We start from the raw sequence: 20,261 nt of genomic DNA, 5'->3' as shown, positions 1-20,261 counted from the left end.
AATCTTGTAATTCATTGATCACACTAATTTTGATATTTCATCACACTTTAATTTTTCTCCCAGTATATACATAAACATATACTATTTTTCTAAACTGTTTAATAGTAATTTGCAGACATCATGACTCTTTAACAATAAATACTTCAGTTTGTATTTTCTGAGAACAAAGATATTGGCTTATGTGACCAGGAAATCAAAAATAAGAAAATTAATCAAAATCAAAAAACTTAATATTGATTCAAAACTATGTTTAGTGTACAAATCCTACTCAAATTTTACCTATTGTCCCAATAATGTCCTTTACATAAATTTGTTTTCTGGTCTAGGATGCAATTCAAGTTCATGGCTTGCATTTAATTTTCATCTCTTTAGTCTCTTTTAATCTGGAGCAGTTTCTCAGCCTTTTAAATCTTTTATAACATTGATATTTTTAAAGAGTACAGGCCATTTATTCTGTAGAATGTCTGTTAGTTAAGGTTTATCTGGTGTTTACGGACTTTAGGCAAGAATACCACAGCAGTGATGTTGTTCTCTTCTTAGTACATCACATCAAGAGACACATTATGTTAATGATGTTAACTTCAATCACTTGGTTTAGTGGTATCCACCAGGTTTCTCTACTTTAGTGATCTCTTTTCCCCCTTTTGTAATTAGAAAGTAATTTTGGGGAGATACCTTGATTTAAAACCCTGATCCTCATCAGTTTGGGCCCACTAACTCTAGCATCTATTTATTATTCCTGCTTGAATCAATCATTACTTTGATGGATATAAAATAATTATTTTTTTATCACTGGCTGATATGGTTCAGTGGATTGAGTGCTGGATGTAGAACTGAAAGATAGCCAATTTGACTCCCAGTCAGGGCACATTCCTGGGTTGTGGGTCAGGTACCCAGTTGGTGGCATGAAGCAATGGATCAATGTATCTCTCCCACACCGATGATCTCTCCTTTCCTTCCCCACTCTCTAAAAATTAATAAACAACACATTTTTAAAAGTTAGTTATTTAAAAAAAACTATCATTCTTTTTCTACTTATTAAGTTGGCATTCTACTGTAAGAAAGAGCTTTTCCTTATCCCATATTTGTTTGTTTATCAGTATGGACTGAAAGGATTCTTATTTTTTATAATGGATTATAATTCATTACTATCATTATTTGTTTTAATCCTACAGTTATTCCAGATTTGACCAGTGGATGTGCTGACCCCCTCTGGTTCCTTTGTGTGTCCTGGGTTCTCCATTAGAGCCCATTCGCCCTGTGCTGTGTTACTGTTGCTGGTCTCCAAGACCAGAAACTTTAAGAGTATCTGGCACACAGGAGACCCTCAATAAATGTTGTTTTAACTATAGTGAAAATAACAGCTTCCTTTTTAAAAGTGTGATAGAACTTTACCTTTAATGCTATTAATATTTTAATATTTTCCCTTATGAAAATATGCATGTTTGATGCAGAAAACTTGGAAGTATAGAAAGCACAAAGGGAAAAAATAAAACAAAAATGATTCTTTGTATTAATCAGAGATAATGGCCAATTACATTTTGATGTATATTTTTGCAATCTTTTTCATTAGAGGTGGTTCTTTTTTTTTTTTAGATTTTATTTATTTATTTTTAGAGAGGGGAAGGGAGGGAGAAAGAGAGAGAGAGAAACATCAATGTGTGGTTGCCTCTTGGCATGGCCCCCACTGTGGGCCTGGCCTGCAACCTAGACATGTGCCCTGACTGGGAATCGAACCTGCGACACTTTGGTTCGCAGCCCATGCTCAAATCCACTGAGCTACACCAGCCAGGGCTCATTTTTGTTTTGTAAAAAAAGTTGTAATGCATCCACCCTTTTATAGCCCTTTTCAAATTAATCTACCATTTCACAATGTTAATATGATGCAAATCACATATCTGATAAGGATTGATATCCAGAAAATATAAAGAACTCCTACAACTCTCTCTCTCTCACTCTCTCTCTCTCTCTCTCTCTCTCTCTCTCTCTCTCTCTCTCTCTCGCTCACACACACACACACACACACAAAACCCATTTAAAAATGGGCAAAGAGCCCTGGCTGGTGTGGCTTAGTAGATTGAGTGCTGACCGGAGAACCAAAGAGTCGCTGGTTTGATTCCCACTCAGGGCACATGCCTGGGTTATGGGCCGCATCCCCAGTAGGGGGTGCGCAGGGGGCAACCACACATTGATGTTTCTCTCCCTCTCTTTCTTCCTCTTTTCCCCTCTCTCTAAAAATAAATAAATAAAATCTTTTTAAACAATGGGCAAAGAATAGAATAAACATTTCTCCAAAGAAGATACACAAATGTTTAATAAGTAAAAAGATGTTCAGCGTCACTAATCATTAGAGCATTCGAGAAGTGCAAATTAAAACCACAATGAGCCCTGCCAGTGTGGCTCAGTTGGTTCAGCATCGTCTAGTAAATCAAAAATTTGTGCGTTTGATTCCAGGTCGGGGCACATACCTGGGCTGCACAGGAAGAAACTGATTGATGTTTCCCTCTCTCTCGCTCGCACTCTCTCTCTCTCTTCCTTCTTTCCCCACTCTGTAAACTCAATGAGTACATCCTTGGGTGAGGATAAAAAAGAAACCCACAGTGAGATGCCACTTCACATCTGTTGGGTTGGCTATACTGAAAATAAACAAAACACAGGAAATAACATGTGTTGGCTAGGATGTGGAGAAATTAGAACCCTTGTGTGTTGCTGGTGAGAATGCAAAATGGTGCACTCTCTGTGGAAAATAGTATGGTGACTCCTTAAAAAATTAAACGTATGATCCAGCCATTCCACTTCTGGGTAAATACCCAAAAGAATTGAAAGCACAGATATAAATAGATATTTGTATGCACATGTTCATAGCAACATTACTCACAATAACTAAAAGGTGGAAATAAAAAAATGTCCATCAACAGGCAAGTGGATAAACAAGATATGGCATATACATATATACAATGGGAAATTATTCATTCTTAAAAAGGAATCAAATTCTGATGCATGCTACAACATGAATAAACCTTGAAAACACTATGCTGAGTGAAATAAACCAGATACAAAAGGAGAAATGTTGTATGACTTCATTTTTATGATATACCTAGAAGAGCCAAATTCATAGAGACATAAAGTAGAATGTGATTGCCAGGGATGGGGAGGAGGGAATGGGGAGTTCTAGTTTAATGAATATAGAATTTCTGTTTGCAATGATGTAAAAGTTCTGGGGGTGGATAGCGGTGACGAGGTTTCATAGTAGGTGGATATCACAACAGTATGAATGCACTTAATGCTACTGAACTATACACTCAAAAGTGGTTACAATAGTAAATTTTATGTTTGTTTTACCATAATTAAAAATTATTTATGTCAGTAATTTCCAAACTTTGCTGTTTATTGGAATCTGGAATCTCTAAAAAATACCAATGCCTGGGCCCAACCCCCAGTCATTTTGATTCTGGGATGGGATATGGTCTGGGAATTGGGATTTGTTTATTTATTTATTTTTAAAGATTTTATTTTTAGAGAGAGGGGAAGGGAGGAAGAAAGAGAGGGGGAGAAACATCAGTGTGTGGTTGCCCCTCACAGGCCCCCTTCTGGGGACCTGGCCTGCAACCCAGGCATGTGCCCTGACTAGGAACCAAACTGGTGACCTTTCGATTCTCAGGCCAGCACCCAATCCACTGAGCCATACCAGCCAGGGTGGGTTTTATTTATTTTTAAATATTTATTTATTGATTTTAGAGAGAGAGGGAGGGAGGAAGAAACAATAATTTTTTGTTCCACTTATGCCTTCATTGGTTGATCCTTGTACATGCCCTGGTGCCCTCACCGGGCTTGAACCTGCAACCTTGGCATATCTGGACGATGCTCTAACTAACTGAGCTACTTGGCAAGGGCCTGGGCTTTAGGGTTTAAAAATCCCCCTATCAGGGGTGTCCAACCTTTTGGTGTCTCTGGGCCACCCTGGAAGAAGAAGAGTTGTCTTGGGCCACACATTAAATATGTAAACACTAATGAAAACTGATGAGCAAAAAAAAGGTTTCAAGTAAATTTGTGATTTTGTGTTGGGCCACATTCACAGACATCCTGGGCCGCATGTGGACCATGGGCCATGGGTTGGATACCCCTGCTGAGATTATTCTAATGTGCAGCACTTCCCACAACATAGGAATGCTGGGCTCCCAAGCCTTCCCTGGCTGGGGCAGGTAGCGGGGGAAGCAGAGCCAAATCATTCTCTGGGCATGGCAGGCTCTCCCAGTCCCTCTCTTGTGTTCAGGCCTCAGCTCAATTAAGCCTACCCAAACAATGAGGGGTCCTGATGTTCACCTCCTCTCATTTTTTGTAGTACTAATCATAGTTTTTTAATGTACTTGTTCACATTTTTTAGAGTCTCTCTTTCACTAAATTCCATGTAAGTTCCATGAGGGAGGAGCAATGTCTTTCACAGTTTATTCCTAGCACCTTCAGTAGAACCTGGCATATAATAAATGCTCAGTTAATACTTGTTGAGTGAATAAGTGTTGTTTTCCTTCTCTTCCATTGTCTTTTTTGGTATTTTTCTGGCCCCTTCCTTCTCTATAAGGGCTTGTTTATTTTTTAGTGTGTTCACTTATTCAACTAGTATTTATTGAGTACTATGCACTATATCCCAGGCCCTGTGGAGCAGAGGCACTGTTGCCTTGTGAGCAAAGCAACTGCTCTCAAGGAATATACAGTCTGGTGCAGGGAACAATTGAATAATCATATAAATATATAATTTTAAACCATAGTATTGCTATGAAAGATAGTCTAGGAACATCCAATCTAATGGAGACATGTAAGTGAGGGAAGGCTTCCTTGAAGAAGCTAAATTAACTATGCAAATAGGAGTGGAGTTGGGGGTGGGGCAGTTTTAAGAGCAGATCAGGCCAATGGAATTGTGTGTGCAAAGGCCCTGAGGTGAGAGGAACCACAGAGCTTTAGAGGGAACATGATGAGGGCTGAGGGGCAGTTAGCGGAGAGACCAGGGCTGGTTTTAAAGGTCACCTCAAAGATTTTAGTCTTTACTTTCAGAACAATGCAAAGATCACTGACCATTAGAAGGAATACATATTATAGAGGACAACAGTGAATGAGGGTGACTACTGCTCTTTTCCCTCAGTTACCAGACTGTACCACTCTTGTCCCTCTCACCCAGGGTTATTTTACTTCTGCGCTCTCCGTCTGGAGCCCCTTGAGCCTATTCTCCACTCCTCCACTCCCCAGTATCCTGTCCTTTGGTCTCATCCTGGTGGTACTCTGTCTTTCCCTAGTCAGAGCCTCTAATCTTTTCTCCAACACTTCTTCTTGCTCTGCCAGCAGGTGCTTCCCTCACACCCAAAGTCCCTTTGACCTCAGGGTCCCTGCATGGTATACTATCCCTAGTTGGGTGGCCTGCTGTGGGGGATGCAGAAACCCACAGCCCAGGTATGGGTCTGAGAACTCTGACTCCTGGGTTCTTTTCATCTGTCCCTTTCCTGCCTCCTGGGAAAAGTAACTCCGGTGATATGGGGCAGAGAGGAGACTGGGAGTGCCTGCAGCCTGGACACAGAATCTATAGCTTCAAGCCAAAGTGAGCCATCAGAAGGGAAACACACACAGTGAGGTGACATCTAACTTTATTGTAAGAACTTAGGTCACTAGGTGGGGAGGGGGTTTGAATTGTCGCTGGGGACAATTAAAGCAGTGAAATGGGAGGAAAATAAATTGTGACAGGAGTGGGGTAAGGGAAATAATAGGGAGAGTTGGGTGAAAGTGAGGCCTTAGGGGATGAGAAGGAAGGAAAGGAAGAGGAAGGAAAGTGAGGGGAGGTGAAGGCACCTAAGGAGCCAAAGAACAGTGATTGAGGACAGGAATAGGCAGTCTTTTTAAGAGAGACAGCTGGAGCAAAAGTCAAAGCTCTGGGCTATAAAGATGGATGGTGCCCTGGACTTCCTGGAGGAACCCACCACCCAGTGCAGGTCTCACTTTCGGGCACCCAGTACCAGGGCTATGATGAAGCCCAGAACCAGCAGGAACATAGCAACAGAGAGCAGCACTGTGATGACCACCATGCCCCCTGTCCGGGCCATTCTCAGCCCAATGGATTCCACCTTCCTTCCTGTCAGAAGAGAAAGGGAGTTCTTTATGGGCAGGAGTGGCTCTGTCCTGCCTGGGCACTCATCCAAGTCCCTCATCCAGCCATCCAGTTGTCCTTTCATCTATTTATTTATCCACCCCTCCAACAAATCATCCAAAGGATCCAGACATTCATCAAATAAACATTCATGAAGCATGTCCTATGTCACTCACTAAGGATACAGAAATTATTCGGATACAGTCCCTATCCATAAAGATCCTTTAGTTTAGCATTGCAGCAAGATGAGTCAACAGGTAGTTAAAATGCCAAGAACTGCCCTGGTTGGTATGGCTCAGTGGATTGAGCGCTGGTCTGCGAATCCAAAGATCACTGGTTTGATTCCCACTCAGGACACATGCCTGGATTGCAGGCCAGGTTCCCAGTTGGGGCTGTGTGAGAGGCAACCACACATTGATGTTTCTCTCTACCTTTCTCTCTCCCTTCCCCTCTGTCTAAAAATAAATAAAATAAAATCTTTTAAAAAATGCCAAGGGCTCAGTGCTAGGACAGAGGGAAGCCAAGGGGCTAAGGGAGCACAAGGAGGGGCAGCTGCAGGATGGGTGGAAAGGTCCAGGGAAGATTCTGTGGGCCTTGGATGTGAAAGGGAGTGGGTATTACTTACGAGGAAGTGTGGACAATGGGGTCTCTCTACTGGACTCAGTGGTTGTCCCCTTCTTCACTAAGTAGGAAATGCTTTTGTGGTGGGGTTTGGAAGAGACAGAAGAAAGAATGCTCAGTGAGTATCTGGGACATGGGGGAAAAGGGAGCCCAGCCCCCACCTCCCACAACTGTGCCTCCATTGTACCTTCCCACAGGAGATGCCCATTCTTGACCTCTTTAGGTGTGCCCTCGTTCTTTTCCCATGCTGACCACAACCCACCACTACCACCAAATGTCAGGACCCAGCTTCTCCTCCTGTACCCCCTCCCACAGGTCCTCCAGGCTTGGGTCTAGTACCTACTAGTATTTGGTTCCTGGCACGAGGTTTGTCACCTGGTATGCACTGAGCCGGGTGACCATGAAGCCAGCCCCACTGTCCACCACACTCACCAGCTCTCTTCGCCCACGGCACGGAGGCACCACAAAGTTAGATTTCACTACTGAGCAGGAAATTAGTGGTGAAAGTCAGGGTCAAGTTCTTGGAGGCCCCAAGGAGAAGGGACAGTATTTACAGTTCAGGCCCAGCAATGGGATTGACAGGAAGGCATGCATGGGAGAAGGGATGCTTGGGATGTCCTGGGAAGGAACTAGGGGCAGCCTTGGGAATGGGTAGCAGACCTTTGCTATCATTGGCTCTCCGGACCATCAGTGTGGCATTACCCCCTGTGAGGTGACAAGGGGGTAAGGCCACTAACAGGCTCTCCGTTAGTGCTGGGGACAGCAGACCAGAGAGGCTTGAGATGTTGAATACTGCTGGGGGAGCCAAGAGGAAGTGAAGTTGGAGAGGGGAATTCAATTCTTCTCTTCCACCATCAGATCCAGCCCCAGCCCTAGAGGACTTTTCTGAGGTTGCAGTGTCCTCTGTAGTTCACTGGAAGAACATAGGCCCTTGCTGGTCTGACCACCAGGTGGCAGGCTTGGGCTGCAGAAACTGGACACTCATCAATCCTCCAGATCCTGGGCACCCAACCTTACCCTTACCCACAGCCTGGGCCCTTCCCTACACCTCTCTGCCTCCAGGGCTGGAAGAGGACTGGGAGTATGCTCTCAGCTCAGTGACTGATGTTTGGTCACTGCCATCGCCAGCCCCCACCCCCCACTGGTCAGATGAGCTCCTCTTTTAGAGCCCTGGAAGGCACAGGAGGGTACAGTGCCTTCAGTCCAGATCCCAGCCCCTCCCCAGAAATGGCAGAGACCTGCAGCCCCCGGGGCCAGGACAGCCACCAGAATCAGGATCAAGGGCAAGATCCGGATGAGTAGCAGGGATGCCATAGCTGGGCTGGGTGCTGGAATGGATGTTGAAGAGCTGCAGCTTCCTGAGGCAAGTGAGGCCCTGCCCTTGGGGTGGCTGCTTTTGTCCTGGGGGTGGGAGGGGCTGCAGAGGAATCTTGTCTAACCTGCTCCTTGGGCTCTACAGCCTGGGTTGGCAAGGGGGCGCCCAGACAAGTTTTTCAGGATGGGGAGCTGGCCCTCAGGCCAGGTATAGGAACATTGGCTGGATCTTGGTGACTTAGTCAGCTGCAGAGGGGCATGGTAACTAAGGAGGGTAGAAGTCATGCCTTCTCTGGGACTCACATATGCAGAGGCACCAATGTTCTATCCACAGAGGATAGCTTCCTCAAGGTAGGAGGAGGTCTTCCCAGGAGGGCAGCAAGTTCTGAGGTTATCCTGATGTGCAGGAAGAGGCGAGTAACACTGAGGGGTTCCTGAAAGGGTCTTGGCTGAGCAAGAATAGGAGGGAAATAGAAACTGGTAGTGGGGGCAGCAGAGCCAAGGGTTCCAATTCTTGGTGTCCATTGAGGGAGGACCAAGTACTGCTACTGTGGAAGAGGTAGAGGGATGTGGTGTCAGGGAATATAAAGAGGTTCAGGTCCTTCTAGACAGTGGAGTAAAGGGTGCCAGGGAAGACTTCTAGAGAGACCTGAGAGGTGGCCAGTGATCCGGTCTGGCGGGTGGGGGTGGGCACAGTGAGCCTTGGTCAGCAACTTTTGTTGAACTGTTTGAGAATAAACAAGAAAAAGAGACAAGTTCTATGGGCTCAATGAGACAGAAGTGAAGATGGAATTATGAACAGAGGGGGAAGAGAGATGAGGAGAAAGCAGTGGGCAGGAGCTTGGCATGCTCTCACATATTTATCCTTACAGCCATCCTGGGCAGTAATGTTATTAGCTCCCTTTTGTAGATATGGAAAATGAGATTCAGAGAGGTGGAGTCACTTGTAGAAAGTGGACACTTTGCCAGGAGAGGTTGTAGATGTGTACAAAGTCTGAGAGTATTATGTATGTCTTCTCGCTCCATGAACCATTCTATCTTCCCCACTCCCAGAGAAGGAGTAAGGTCCTGGTAGGAAAGTGGGGGACTGGTGGGTTGGTGTCCTTACCCCTGTGGTGCCAAGGGTAAGTTCAAAGCCTGGGGTATGAGCAGCGCTGACAATAAAGATAGAACTTATGGACCCAAGCAGGGGGTTGGAGAGTCTTAGACCAGTGCTTCTCCAAATTTAATGTATATATGAATCACCAGGGATCTTGTTAATGTGCAGTTTCTGATTCAGTGGGTCTGAGGTGAAGCCTGAAATTCTGCATTCCTAATGAGCTTCCAAAAGCACTGATTGTGCTAGTCTGAGAGGCTGCAGTTTGAGTTGCTACTTATATTGTATTATATATCTCCATATGTACACACCCAGGATCCTTTTTGAACATTTTTTAAAAGACTTTACTTATTTATTTTTAGAGAGAAGAGAAGGGAGAGGGAAAGATAGGGAGAGAAACATCGATGTGCAAGAGAAACATTGATCTCTCAACTCGGGACCTGGCCAGCAACCCAGGTGACCCTTCAACCCTTTGGTTTGTGTGATGATGCCCAACCCACTCAGTCACACTACCCTGGGCATGGGATCCTCTTTGATGGAGAGGCCAGTGTTTCTCCTCAGTCTCCCAGCATAGGCTGTCTTTGGGTAAAGAGCTGAATTCTGTTTTTCTTGCACCTTGGGTTTTGTCCTCTCTTATTTCAAAACATTTTATTTATTTGTTTGTTTGTTTGTTTGTTTTTAGACAGAGGGGAAGGGAGGGAGAGAAACACCAATGTGGGGTTGCCTCTCAAATGCCACCCTACCAGAGACCTGGCCTGCAACCCAAGCAAATTCGTTGATGGGAACTGAACCAGCGACCTTTTGGTTCACAGGCCAGAGCTCAATCCACCGAGCCACACCAGTCAGAGCTGTCCTCTTTTCAATCAGATTCTACCATCACTGTACAAACTAAAAGACGATCTTTTCGTACACTGAGTAGAACTTTGGAGGGAGCAAACATGTTAAAAGGTGGAATTCCAGAGGTAAGGGGATCTTTCTGATACTCTTCAAATCTGGGAGGATGTCACTAAACCAGGAGGATGTTTACACTTGGGCTTGGGGGGTGTCTCTTTCTATTTCAGCTACAAACCAGGAAACAGAAAGGAGAAGTTGGATTTATTGTAGGGTGGGTTGTATTGGGTCTGCTCCTAAACCCCATCCTCATCTGAAATTATGAGTGGGACAGAGTGGGGAAGCTCTAGCAAGACTTTAAAGGGATGAGAGCCCCGTGGCTGTAAACCTTCTCTTCTGCCAATCACCCCTCCCCACCCCTGGCCCTCTTCAGGTTTCTGGAGAAGCTGAAAGTTGTGCCTTCTCCCTGCCCTGCCAAGCTGCTCACTGGTTGCTCTGGAGGTTGTGCTTTGTGGTCTCCTTGGAAACCATTAGTTGCTAAGCAACAGGAGCATCATTTGTGCTGAGCTCTAGCATCTAATTATCCCATCACAGCGGCTGAGAAGGGTTTGGGGAGCTGAGGGGGTGGGGGAGGCCAAGCACAGGAGCAAGGGGATAACTCTTTTAGCAGAGCAGATTCATTGGCTACGTTGAATTCATTTAAAGCCACAGCACCCTGTTCCTCTAGTGAATATCCTCAGGTCTTGGAGTAAGAAAACTAGAATCACAAATGCCTTGGTGTCTCACTCTTGGACCCACTCTTTCCAGACTGTCTCTGTCTTGGGTTCTCAATTCTAAACTCTCTCAAGTTCCCTCCCCTGCTTCCTTCCTTCTAAATCCCATATTCAAGTTAACTAATATGTATTAAGTATCAGATAGGTCTCTGGAACTGTGCTAGGCACCAGGGATATAAAGATAAGCTAAATTTCTGCCCTCAAGGAGCTCCTAATCTCCCTATACTGCCTGAACTAGAAGATTAGCTCCTAAAACAGGCCCACTCTTTCTGAACTACAGTACTTTTTTTTCCCTTGAACTCTGGTAGTTTTTCAACCAGAAACCTCAGATGAGAACCCAGGTCTGTTGAATATACTGCTGGTTCTCTTTCCATAATGCCACTCTTCTGCTTCCCAGTGAATTAGAAAAATGTACCCACCCAATTAAATAAATATAAACAAACAAACAAACAAACAAATAAATAGAAAAGTGTGTACATTTGGTTTCTTGGATACATCAGCCTCTATTAAGAACTATCATCCTCTTGTTGACAAATGATACCATATGACTTTAGGCAGGTCACTTGGGACCTTAACTTTGCCACCTAAATTGGAGAGACTCATTTCTTCCCATTAAACTAGCAAGATATGACAGGTATAAAACCTAGTTTAAAATGTAGGTGCAGAAGGAATGCAGGAGATCATTGTCAAAATCTGTGGGACAGACTAGGAGAAACCCAGGGAACTTGAATCTAGAGGTAAGATGCTGTGCTCACGAGATGTCGGTCTGATGAGAAACAGCAGAGCCTCTGTCCTTGAAATCTGAGGCTGGAAAAGGCTGTGCAAATGAAAAATCTCAGTCTTTCAGTTGGAAAAGACTTGGATGCTCCTTTTTGTTTATTTGTTTGTTTGTTTGTTTTTGTTTTTCCTAATGTTGCCTATGATAAAATCACTTAGACCAAATCTGCTTCCAGCTTTGCAACTTTGGCAAAGTTTCCTACCTAACTACTCTGAGCTGCAATTTCCTCTTCTGTAGAAAGGGTATAAAAATCTGTTTCACTGGGATATTGTGTCTATCACCCAAGATAATTTATTTAAGAGTATCTAGCAAAATATCTGGTTTAATAAATATTAGTTTAAGTAATAATTATCATCCTTTCCTTTTTATTAACCCTTGGTACAGATAAAGAGAGACTCAGGCAATTAATGACTTTTCCAAGGTTATAGAATAAGTAGGGAATAAGATGACATAGAATTTAGAATTTGCTTTTCCAGCTGTATCATTGATGCAAAGGAAAGGCAGTCAGTCTGAAAGGGAAAATGACTGAGATTGGACCAGCTGTTCCTTGCATAGCAAGCACGCCACAGGGGTACCAAACACACAGTAAACATTTCATTCAGTAAAACATTTGTTGAGCAACTCTTCTATGGTGGAGTTGCTAGGTGGTTGGGATACAGAGATGACAAAACACAATTCCTGTTCTCAAGTTGCTGAGTTTTAAAGAATGAACCACATTTAGTCTGGTTAAAATACAGAAGGGGATAGTCCAAAAAGAGGGAGCAGCATATGAAGAGGCTCACAAACATGAATTATTTTGACACTTTCTGGAACTACAAACTGTACATCTTGGTTAGAAAGAAGTATTCAAAAATGGGCATGGTAAGAGCTCTAGCTACTAGTGGGATTAGTGGCTTTGTAGATTGTGCTAAAGAGCTTGGTTTTTACCCTGAAGAAAACAGAAAGCTTTTGGGTCAAGATGTCAGTGTAGGCAGACAGGGATTGCCTCTTTGCACAATCATATCAGAATTACAACTAAAATGTAGAGCAACCATCACTCAGAACCATCAGAAATTGAGCTGAATGGAAGTTTGACAACTACAGAATTATCCATCCAGACTAGTAGAATGGGCTGGTCCCTCACCTGTTGGGGAGCCGACCAACAACTGACCTTTGACACAGGTCAGATGAGATGCATCTGCACAGCAGAGGTGACTGTGGCCAGATCTCCTGTCTATCTCCTCCTGTATGCCTGTCCCTGCTAGCGATAGGTGGTGGGATTTTTAGATACCTGTGTGTTATAACAAAAAATCTGCACAATGCCTCTGATTCTGCACAAAATGACTTGCTGACCACAGAATAGAGACCCCTAGCAACCCTAATGTTGCCTGCTTCCCCCATCTGGGAAGTTAAGGACAACATTAAACTATGGGCAGACCAACTGCCAGAACACTGAAGGAAGCTGTTGCTAGGAATGTTTCCTAAGGAGTCACCACTAAAAAGCTTAAGATTTATTAGAGCCACTACCCCTCCTTTACCCTGGACAGGAGTGTATAGAAGCAAGGAGTTCTAGTTGAAAATAATAATCTCAATACATGGAAACGAACACAAAACATGCCCCCTCCAAGATGTATAAATCAAAAAAACCTAGGCAAAAAACCAGTTACCTAACCGAGACAAATCTAACCTCAATGAATAATAGCTAATTTCTGTATACCTACAAATCACCCCTTGCACCCTTTTAATTTAGACCAATTCCTAGAATCTTAATAGATACCTATTTACTAATCGACACCTGAAAGTTTGTGCCCATATAGCTCTGTTGGTTATCTGATTAATGACCCTCTTGGTCAAAATAACCTTTGTTTAATATGGTTGATCTGTGGGACCTCCTGTACTTTTCGGTTATTTCTTTGTTTAACATGATTGATCTGTAAAACCTTCTGTGTTTTTAGAAATGATTTCTACGGTAACCATTTCTGTTTTAACAATCACACTATGCATTGAATGTTGTATAACCTCCCCTATAAAAATAAAGATTGATTTTTCTCAGTGAGTCAGTTGGGCCCCAAAAGCCTGGCTGTCCTTCGGCACCCTACCGGGTGTCTCGCTTCAGTCACTTTGCCTCAGCCATGCATCATGCATCCTTCAGGGACCCTGAGACCCTGCCGAAGCTGGACCCCAGCACTCACCCACATCTGATGGATAAAAATTTGGGAGAAATGTCTCAGGAGCAAGGAGTCCCAGCCCCACACCAGACCCCCAGCCTAGGATTTCAGTGCCGGGAAGGTAAGTCCCCACAACTTTTGGCTATAAAAACCATTTGGTGGAAGAAACTTCTGGAGCACCAAACAGTTTTTCTTAAAGAACTCACACATGGACTCATCTATACAGACTTATTCCCTCTGAGCTCCAGCACAGGGGTAGCAATTGAAAGACACCAATGGAATACAGAGATAAACTGAAGTGTCTGGCAACAAGGTGAGCAGAGGCCATTGTCACTTTCCTAAAACTTCAGCCTGTGAAGCCAGCAAGCTGGTGCCATATCTGAGACTCTATTGACCTGGCTAACACTCTTTGACCCTCCTTGGAGGTCTCCAGGGACTTGGCCCCACCCAATTTATGGTCCCACCCAAGCTGCTTTTCCATATGAATGGCTGGTCTTGGCTCATGCTTCACACCTTAATCCTCTCAAACAAGCAACAGTTGGCCTCAGTGACCCCAGGTTCAGCACTAGCAACAGCCAGCCTAGATTCACAGCTTGGCTTCAACTGGGAATCTCCAAATCCAACACAAGTAGCAGCCATCTCAGATTGCTTTAGGCAGGGTGGCCCTGGGCAGAACACAGGTGTGGCCTGACCTTGGCCTGCACTCCCTGGGAAACCCTGGGGCCAGCCCACCCAGTGGACAGCTACAGATCATATCTGAGCACCACCACCTTTCCCCTGTACAGCTGATCCTTCATGGAGTGTGGAGGTTGTGGTCAGTGGTCACAGCCAGTGCTTGAAGCTCACTGACCTGAGTAAATCCCTAGCATTGACCTTCCAACAGTAACCAAGGCTCAACTACAAGAGGGGGGTGTACCTCAAGTACCCAGCTTAGGTGATAGAGGAGGCTGTGCCACTGGACACTACAGGACACCTACTACATTAGGCCATACTACCAAGACATGGAGTCAAAGCAGCTCTGCCTAATACATAGAAACAATCAGACGGAGGCTGACAAAACAAGGAGATAAAAGAACATTGCCCAAATGAAAGAACTCTAGAAAAAAAACCAAACTCCAGAAAAAGAACTAAACAAATGGTGATAAGCAATCTATCACATGAAGAGTTCAAAACACTGGTTATAAGGATGCTCAAGGAACTTAGTGAGGACCTCGACAACATAAAAAAGATCCAGTCAGAAATGAAGGATACACTAATTGAAATAAAGAACAATTTACAGGGAAACAACAGTAGAGTGGATGAAGCCAAGAATCAAATCAATGATTTGGAATATAAGGAAGCAAAAACAACCAATCAGAACAACAAGAAGAAAAAAGAATCCAAAAACATGAGGATAGTGTAAGTAGCCTCTGAGACAACTTTAAGCACTCCAACATTTGCATCATATGGGGTGCCAGAAGGAGAAGAGAAAGAGCAAGAAATTGGAAATCTATTTGAAAAATTAATGAAATAAAACTTCCCTACTTTGATGAAGGAAATAAACATGCAAGTCCAGGAAGCACAGAGAATACCAAACAAGATGGATGCAAAGATTCCTGCTCCAAGACACATCATAATTAAAATGCCAAAGGTTAAAGGCAAAGAGAATCTTAAAAACAGCAAGAGAAAAGTAGTTGCCTACAGGGGAATTCCCATAAGACTGTCAGCTGATTTCTCAAAAGAAACTTTGCAGACTAGAAGGGATTGGCAAGAAATATTCAAAGTCATGAAAAGCAGAGACCCACAGCCAAGACTACTCTACTCAACAAAGCTATCATTTAGAATTGAAGGGCTGCTAAAGAGCTTTGCAGACAAGAAAAAACTAAAGAAGTTCATCATTACCAGACCAGTATTATATGAAATGTTAAAAGGACTTATTTAAGAAAAAAAAATCAACCTGGTTGGTGTGACTCAGTGGATTGAGTGCTAGCCTGCAAACCAAAGGGTCACTTGTTCAATTCCCAGTCAGGGCACATGCCTGCGTTGCAGGTCAGGTCCCCAGTAGGGGGACCTCAAGAGGCAACCACACACTAATGTTTCTCTCCCTCTCTTTCTCTCTCCCTTCCCCTCTGTCTAAATAAATAAATAAGATATATTTTTTTAAAAGTTGGAGTGCTTACTCTGGAGGACATGGGGACATCTCTATGGGGTAGTCTACATGGCAGGGGGTTGAAGTCTCCTGTCAACATCCAGCAAGGAACTGAGGCCTCCAACTAATAGCCATGTAAATAAACAAGCTTGGAAAGCATATTTTCCAGTCCCAGTCAAGTCTTCAGATGATTGTGGTCCAGGTAGATATCTTTGCTGTAACATCATGAGACACCCTGAGTCAGAAATACCCAGGTAAGCCTCTCCCAGATTCCTGATTCTCAGAATAAATAACTTTTTATAAATCACTAAGTGTTGAGGTAAATTGTAACATCCTATGTACATTTTCATAATTAAATATGTGAGTCTGGAGCAGAGGACAGATATGGAATAAAGAGAGGGAAGGTGAGCAATGTTAAATTCATGAATGTGAAAGAGTCCTTGAAGAAAGTAGAAGAAGGGAAGGAGAAAACAACCAAGGACAGGATGCTGGAAAACACTTGATTTGAAGGACAGATGGAGGGAGAGGAGCTGATGTAGGAAGAATGAGAATTAGGAGGAAACCCAGAAGGGAGTGGATGGAGAGTTTCAAATGATTTGAAACTAAGTACTAAAAAATGTCCACCATCTTGAGGGTTATGCATATCCTTAGGGACAGATGAGGGTGAGGAAACCAGACTATGAGAGTCCAAAGTTACCTGGGAGGATGTAGAGTTAGAACTGTGTAGATTGTTCTTTGAAAAAGCATAGCTAGGAAGAAAAGGAGACATTAACCAGAGGGGAGTTTGGGTACAAAAATAAAAAGCTCATCCATTTCGTTTTCAAAGTTAAAGATGCAGGAGAGAGGATTGTATAACTGATGGAGAGGCTTCTGGAGGAGGAAGAAAATGGGGTTCAAATCAGAGGTGAGGCATTAGCTTTTGGCTCTAGGAACAACAGGAAGAAAAAAAGGGCAATGATACAGAGAAATGTTATACTTTTGGGGGTAGGTTGTGTGGGAAAGGCTTGGAGATAGAAGGAGTAAGTTAATATAGCTCCCTCCTGGAAGCCTCTGCTTTCTCTGAGAAGTAGGAAACTCAAAGTTTTGAGGCCTGAACAGGAGTGAGAGGAGAATTTGAAATTGCTGTTGTTGGGAGACGAGGGTGCAGCTACCAAGATCCTTGAGGATAGCTGGTCTTTAGGGGCACTGAGTGGATTCTCCAGAGAAATAGAACCAGCAGGATATGTATTTATAGAGAGATTTATTTTAAGGAATTGGCTCATGCCAATTGTGGACACTTGACAAATCCAAAGCCTGGTGGGGTAGGCCAGCAGGCTGGAGACTCAGGGAGAGTTGCACTTCAAGTCCAAAAGCGTCTGCTGGCAGAATTCCTTCTTTCTTGATGGGGAAAGGGGAGAGGTCAGTCTTTGTTCTATTAGGGCCTTTAACTGATTGGATAAGACCCACCTAGACTCTGGGGGTAATCTGCTTTACTCAAAGTCCACTGGTTTAAATGTTAACCTCATCCAAAATACCTTCCAGATACATCCAGAATAATATTTGACCAAATATCAGGGCACCATGGTCCAGTCAAGTTGACACATAAAATTAGCCATCACACTGACCTTTATAGTTTGGGAGTTTTTCAAACTATACAACAGTTTGGGTGTAGAAATTATAAAATTGTCAGGTTGTACTGACTCAGAGTTGGGGAGGGTTTTGAAGATATGGGAAGTTGAGGGTATCAGCAAGAGTGAAGGGATGGAAAATAAGATCTAGGCTAGTTATGAAAAGGAATGATAGATGTGATGGGGCAGAACACTGAGGGGTGGGGGTGTTCAGTGAGGTAAATGTAGAATAAAGGTGTAAGAGAAATGGAAGAGCAGGGGAGTGTAGATGGGCCAGGACATAGAATGGTGGCCATCTACATCACTGCTGAGGACAGAAAGCCAGGGTCATCATTGCAGCTGGGTGGATCAAAATCTTGTGAGACAACAGCAACTTGAGACCCTGGTCTCTCAAGGGGCCAGTCTGAGAACAAAGTTAGTAAAAGGAGGTGGGTGAAAATGGGGCCAGCTGGAGGGAGCGAGGCAGCATGAGGTCTGTTTGAAGGAGCCACCCATGCAGTGCTGGAGGGGCTACCTGGTAGAAAGAGGAACCTAGTGCAGCCACACCTTCTAGCTTTTTCAAGAGAAGCCAGAAATCTAAATTTTTAGGTAAAATATTCTTATTTTCAAATTTAACCTGATATACATTATAAAAATGCATTTTATGAGCCAAACAACATACATCTTCAAGGCCAGCTTTGCCAATGGGGTCCCCAGGGACAGGGTGTTGGAAGGGGAGTAGGTTTTTTGCTAGATGAGCAATGGGAAAGGATAGTTGTGACACAGAGAGGCCTGATGAGATCACTGGGCAGGAGTAGGGAGGGACTATAGGAGAAGGTTGCCCCATAGCAATGATAAACAGGCTAGGATGGGATTGACTGAGAAGCTTAACACCTATGGAGCTCATGGAATTATGGGCCAGAAATTTAAAATGAAAAGGAGGGAAGAGACTGGCTCTTGGGCTCTTTTCCTTGAGGATTCCTAGATGATCATGCTGCAGCTGCCTGCATTTCCCAAAGGATGGTATTTTGGATGGCGTGTGGGTGAGAGAAGAAACTACGGGTGCAGTCTTGAATCTGGCTGGCCTGGCAGAGGGTGGTAAGGTTATTCTTTGGGTACGCTAGAGGAGACAGGCTCTGAGGCAGAAGATTGCCATTCTTCCAAAATTATGTAGCTCTATATCTTATGTTGTTTAGATTGTACACTAATCCTATAGAAATAAGATAATTAAAAACTAACGGGGAAGGATAGGGAAACCCAGGAGTTAAAGAGTTTAGCCTTAATTGATAGGCTTAAGTGATTAAAGCTGTAACTAAAGAGTTAGAGCTTAGCATAATTGATAGGCTTAAGTGATTAATGCAGTGGAAAGCTGTTACTCCAAAATTGTGTAGCTTTTGAATAAAGACTCCTTTCCTTTATCAACAAAACTTTGCCTCGAGAATTTTGCCTAGAGGGCAGCAGCAGGCAGCAGAACACCACTTACTGTTCCGTAACATTTGGGGCTAAGGGGATAGAGGCTGGAGGGTTATAGAAGCAGTATAGGGTTCATTGTATTCAGTGGGCCCAGCCTGGAAAGAAAGTATTGCAATGAAAGGGGTGGGGTGTGAAAGTGAAGGAGCAATTGCCCCATGAAGACCTGACCCACCATTTTCCATAGTCACCAAGAGTCTCTGACAGAGTTTAAGCAGAGAAGTGGCATAGTTCAGTTTGGTTGTAGGGAGGTTACTGTAAGAGTAAATGGAGACTTGACTGTGGGATAGTTAAGTCTCCTCATAGGCCTGTGGGAGAGATAATCCATACAAGAAATAATGATGGCTGCAATTAACATGAATTAACTTTTTCAGTAAGTGTTCATTAAATGCCTTTGTACCAACCATTGTGCTAAGTGTTGGATTCACAGGTGAATGAAATTGTCTTCCTGAAATTACGGTCTAGTTAGCAGGGGATATTATAGAGTTCACTACTACATTGCACTAGGATTTTAGTAGAAGTACTAACAGCTTTTTTTCCTCCTTGTCACACCACGGATTGAAGCAAAACAACACGACATGCTGCCACTTCACCCAAAAGCGGTGTTTTTACTTTGCCCTTTTATGACGGCTCAGTGGGTCATTAGTGAAAGGCCCAATGAGTGCTTTTCAAAGAGGCACTAATAGCTATTATTTATTGAGTGCTAACCACATGTCAGGCACTGTGCTAAGTTTTTTACATATTTTTTAAAAGTCTACTTTTTTAAAGTCTACTTTTTTTTAAGATTTTTTCTTTATTCACTTAGAGAGAGTGGAAGGGAGGGAGAAAGGGTGAGAAACATCAATGTGTGGTTGCCTCTCACATGGCCCCCCACTGAGGAGCTGGCCTGCAACCCAGGCATGTGCCCTGACTAGGAATCGAACTGGCGACCCTTTGGTTTATAGTCCAAACTCAGTCCACTGAGCTACACTGGCCAGGGCTAAAGTCTACTTTTTAAAAAAAATTGTATTTATTTATTTTTAGGGAGAAGGGAAGGGAGGGAGAAAGAGGGAAACATCGATGCATGAGAGATACATGGATTGGTTTCTTTTCCCACACTCCCAACTGGGAACCTGGCCCGCAAATAGGCGACCTTTCAGTTTGCAGGCCAGCACACCAGCCAGGGCTGTATTTTCTTGATTAATCTTCATAATAACTTCTGTGAGGTGGGTACTATTATTATCCTCATTTTATCAATGAAGAAACTGGGTCAGAGAAGTTAGCTGACTTGTCAAATAGGCTCCTTACTGAAGGAGCAACTTACATGGTCTTGGACAATCCTGAAGGTCTTCCTGGAGGAAGTGGTGAATACATGAAGACCTGACAGTTGAGTAGGAGTTAGCTGAGT

General features: G+C 43.6%; 1 protein-coding gene and 1 non-coding gene across 4 annotated transcripts; both read right to left on the bottom strand.

Moving 5' to 3' along the window:
• Window positions 1–5,626: 5,626 nt before the first annotated feature.
• UPK2 (uroplakin 2) lies at window positions 5,627–8,106 on the bottom strand. 3 transcript variants are annotated; one of them, XM_045839471.1, is made up of 5 exons: window positions 7,990–8,106; window positions 7,412–7,543; window positions 7,095–7,233; window positions 6,756–6,826; window positions 5,627–6,115 (listed from the first exon to the last, which is right to left on the bottom strand). In XM_045839471.1, exons 1-5 carry the CDS (start codon window positions 8,063–8,065, stop codon window positions 5,979–5,981), a joined length of 555 nt encoding a protein of 184 aa, XP_045695427.1. In that variant the 5' UTR covers window positions 8,066–8,106; the 3' UTR covers window positions 5,627–5,978. The 3 variants fall into 3 exon arrangements, with proteins under 3 accessions (XP_045695427.1, XP_045695425.1, XP_045695433.1); XM_045839469.1 differs by having other exon boundaries at window positions 7,412–7,546; window positions 7,990–8,103; XM_045839477.1 differs by lacking the exon at window positions 7,412–7,543 and having other exon boundaries at window positions 7,990–8,104.
• Window positions 8,107–19,415: 11,309 nt separating this feature from the next.
• LOC123820125 lies at window positions 19,416–19,551 on the bottom strand. The gene has a single exon (XR_006785895.1). It is a non-coding gene; the product is annotated as a small nucleolar RNA SNORA21 (small nucleolar RNA).
• Window positions 19,552–20,261: the final 710 nt, after the last annotated feature.

The sequence above is a fragment of the Phyllostomus hastatus genome, unplaced genomic scaffold (assembly GCF_019186645.2).
Source record: "Phyllostomus hastatus isolate PE091 unplaced genomic scaffold, TTU_PhHast_1.1 phas_contig_113, whole genome shotgun sequence".
NCBI lineage: Eukaryota > Metazoa > Chordata > Mammalia > Chiroptera > Phyllostomidae > Phyllostomus > Phyllostomus hastatus.
This window is presented reverse-complemented; position numbering and strand designations above follow the sequence as displayed.